Source organism: Echinops telfairi, unplaced genomic scaffold (assembly GCF_000313985.2).
Source record: "Echinops telfairi isolate 266 unplaced genomic scaffold, ASM31398v2 ScPeMD7_7467;HRSCAF=8505_1, whole genome shotgun sequence".
NCBI classification, from domain to species: Eukaryota; Metazoa; Chordata; class Mammalia; order Afrosoricida; family Tenrecidae; genus Echinops; species Echinops telfairi.
In genome coordinates, this window is record NW_022111368.1 from 23610447 (window position 1) to 23613957 (window position 3511).

The following is a 3511-nucleotide window of genomic DNA, read 5'->3' on the forward strand; positions in this document are numbered from 1 at the left end:
TCCACAAAGAGACTGGACCATACACCGGCCCTAACCAGAATTAGCCCGACCCCCACCATGGAAGGGAGCACCACAGAAAATGAATATAGATCGTCTGGTGTGGGAAAGGAACTGACCTACCACACCACACCCAGAAGGAAGCTGGAGCAAAGGAAGGAGGAAGAATGGAGCGGAGCACACCTGGGCCCACCAAGCTCAGAGGACCATAGCCCAGCTCGGAGGGCGCAGTGTACAGAGGACCATATCGCCGGCCCCACGGCGAGATGCGACATCCTGCACTGACCCATGGCCCTGCACGGGACAGCACCGGAGACACGGTGTGGGATGTGCGCATGAGCTGACCCCACCACACCGAGGCAAAACGCTGGGGGCGTGCAATGGAGCAGCAGGGAAGCAGACAGAGCAAGGAGGTCCCGAGGGAATACAAACGATGGACGCTGGGGCCAGGAGGTGGCACCCCATTAGACTCGTCCGGAAAACGCTCCTAAAGGTCAACAAACAGACCTTGAACTACTAACAGGCTTTTTTTTTTTTCAGCCTATTTGTTTTGTTTTGTTTTTCCTTTTTTCTCTTCTTTTCAATTTTGTATGTCAGTGGCTTTTTGTTTGTTAGCTTGTCGGTGCTGCTGCCCTCGTCGCCGTGTTCTTATGTGCCACTTTGGTGCTGTGCTGTCAAAGCCATCCCCAATTTTATGCACATATTAATATATCTGCACGTCCACCTAGATGAGAGGCTGGACCAAAAAAAATGTGAGAAGAAAATAAAGGGACCAATGGCCCCAAACAAGACGGCTTTAAAGAAGGAAATGCCTTTTGAAAAACATGCTGTGTACACACTTTGTCACTTTGGCTCATGTGTCCAAGGACTGAAAGCCACCAAAAACCTTATTAATAAGCTAGTCCTCAGCTACAGGGTAAAGTCAAAGACTTGTTTTGAGAGAGTGAGAAAGGAGAAAAACCTCTTTTCCTGCAGCGAGTGAGAAATGGCGTTCCAGTGGCCTGGAGACGATGTGGGTCTTAGGGTGTCAGGTCCCTGGGTGGCAAGAGCAGTTTGTACTGGGGGTGGAGTTGGGCTGCTAAGCACAGAGTCAGAAGTTCGAAACCATCAGCTGCTCCCAGGTAGAAAGATGAGACTTTCTACTCCAATAAAGAGTTGCAGTCTTAAAACCAGCAAGGGCAGTTCGACCCGTCCTATTGAGTCGCTCTGAGTCCAAATTGCTTCGATGGCAATGAGTTTTGCAGCTTACTAACCTAAAGGTTGGTGGCTCATACCCTCCCAACTGCACTGCAGAAGAAGAGCCCTGGCCACCTGCTTCCTGAAAGATTATGGCCTAAAGAAATCCCCTGTGAAGCAGTTCTGCTCTGGAACATACGGGTCACCAGGAGACAGAATCAACTCAGTGGTAAAGGGCATTTTGGGGGGTCTAATGGTTAAATCAGGCCAAAAAAATACATTCATAGTGGATTTAGCGTGATCCTGTCCAGGGATTTGCCAGCAGCCCTATGGAGGTACGGGAAAGATACATGGTGTGTCTGTTTCTCTGGTGAGAAGACTTGCCCAGACACGAAATAACTCATCTAACCAGCTGCCACTTAAACTAACATGGTGGATGATCTGTGAAGCTCACAAATCTTGCTACCTACGGAGTGTCATTTCAACCACTCTCTGCCAACTGTTTCCACTGTCTTTTTCTTTTCATTTTGGGGGGTATTTTTGTCTTTTCAATTGTATTTGATGGGTGGTGGAGGGGGAGGCTGGGTGGGAACCTGAGCTCACTGCTCCTGAGATGGATGGGAAACGCCTGGATCAATAGCCAGCCCCTGAGAAACCCACGTCAGGTGTCACAGCTGCCTTCCGATTTCCACCCACTCTCCCCCGTCCTGAAAGATAGAGTTCGGGCTTGCTTTCCCTGTTCTTCGAGCCCGTTTTTCCCAGCCAACCACAGGCTCCCATTCCTTCCCCTGCAGAAAGCCCACACTCCCCACTTCCCAGGACCGTCCCGGATTGTGAGTTCTCCTGGGACGTCCACACCAGGCCATCTGGAACGGACCTCCAGAAAGCAGTGGTGCGAGCAGATTGCAGTCAGCCTCTAACCTAAAGATAGGGCGGTTCAAACCCAGCTCCAGCCTGTCCCTGGGAGAAAGGTCTGACTCCATAGAGAAGACAGCTAGAACCCCCGGGGGCAGTTCTCCTCTGTAACACGGGAGGCTGTCAGGAGGCAGAGCCAACTCCGTGCCTGTTGGTTTTTATAGTAGTGGGACTAATAGGAGCTCCTGGTAGTCTCAACAGTAAAGCACTTGACTGCTAACCAAAAGGTTGGTGGTTCAAACCCATCCAATGACACAAGAGAAAGCCCTGTTGGGAAGATCTGGGAGCTGCTTCGGTCCAGCTTACAACCAAGAAAATCCTACACAGGAGTTTGGCTCTGTCCCAAGGGGACATGTCCCATACCCCTGTGGGTTTCCCAGACTTTAACTCTATACGGGAGTAGATAAACCTCATCTTTCTCCGTCGGTGTGGCTGGTGGTTTTAAACTGCTGATCTTGTGATTAGCAATCCAACCACTATGCCACCAGGGATCCTTAATGGCAAGAGCCAAAAAACCAAACTGCCATTGAATCAAAGCCAACTCATCGTGACCCTGTAGGACAGGGTAGAACTGTCCTTGACCCTGTGAGTTTCCAAGACTGGAACTTTACAGGATTAGAAAGCCCGTCTTTCTCCCACAGGCAGCTGGTGGTTTCAAACTGGAGCGCACAAGTTGTAGCCCCAAGCTTAACCACTGCACCACCAGGACTCCTGAACAAGGGCCGGGGGACCTGCCTATCTTCCCAGGTCCTCCCCCTGGTAGGGGAGAGAGCTCTGGTAGACCAATTCAGCGGGGAGTAATGTAACTTCCTCTTTTCATCTTTTCCTTTGAAAAATCTCCCCTATAGCTCATCCAGTTACTACTGGAAGACAGGGACACCATAAGACTCAGCCTTCCCATGGGACAAGAAGTTCTCGTCACCCTCAGAGATGGACAAAAATGTGTGAGCCATGTATCAGAAGCACCCCAAAGCTCTGAAAACATTTATTTCTGGGAAAGCAATGATAACATATGAGATGATTATTTAGCGAGGCCATGAGAAAACATAGATTTTCATAGTTTAAAACCATAGCAAATTCTCCACTTGTGTCTCAATATGGGAGACGACTTTGTGTACATAATAGGTGTAGCATTTTCAACTATATATTTATGTATTTCAGAATGTTGGTTTTGATCCAACACATAAACTGATTTGGAGAATAATTTTTGCCTCGGTGGTGTTTGTTTTGGCATTTCCCCAATGTTTTCTGCGTTGGGGCTTCAGAGAACTTTTAAAAAATCCTTCTGTAGGTGAGATAGTTTATTGTGCCAGCCTGGCCGATAAACACAAGTGGGATTAACTGAAGGGCAGAGAGATAAATGGCTTGGTGAGCCTCGTCTTTCTTGTCTCTCGCTCTTTGATCATCAGACCAGTGTGCGGCT

At 49.0% G+C, this 3511-nt stretch overlaps 1 protein-coding gene across 1 annotated transcript in view; it reads left to right on the top strand.

The window, feature by feature from the left end:
* The window catches only part of RFX8 (regulatory factor X8), an 84560-nt gene extending 81456 nt beyond the window's left edge, over positions 1-3104 (top strand). The window contains 1 exon segment of the mRNA XM_030888494.1: positions 2937-3104. Within this exon segment, the coding sequence (XP_030744354.1) occupies positions 2937-3104 (168 nt within the window).
* Positions 3105-3511: the final 407 nt, after the last annotated feature.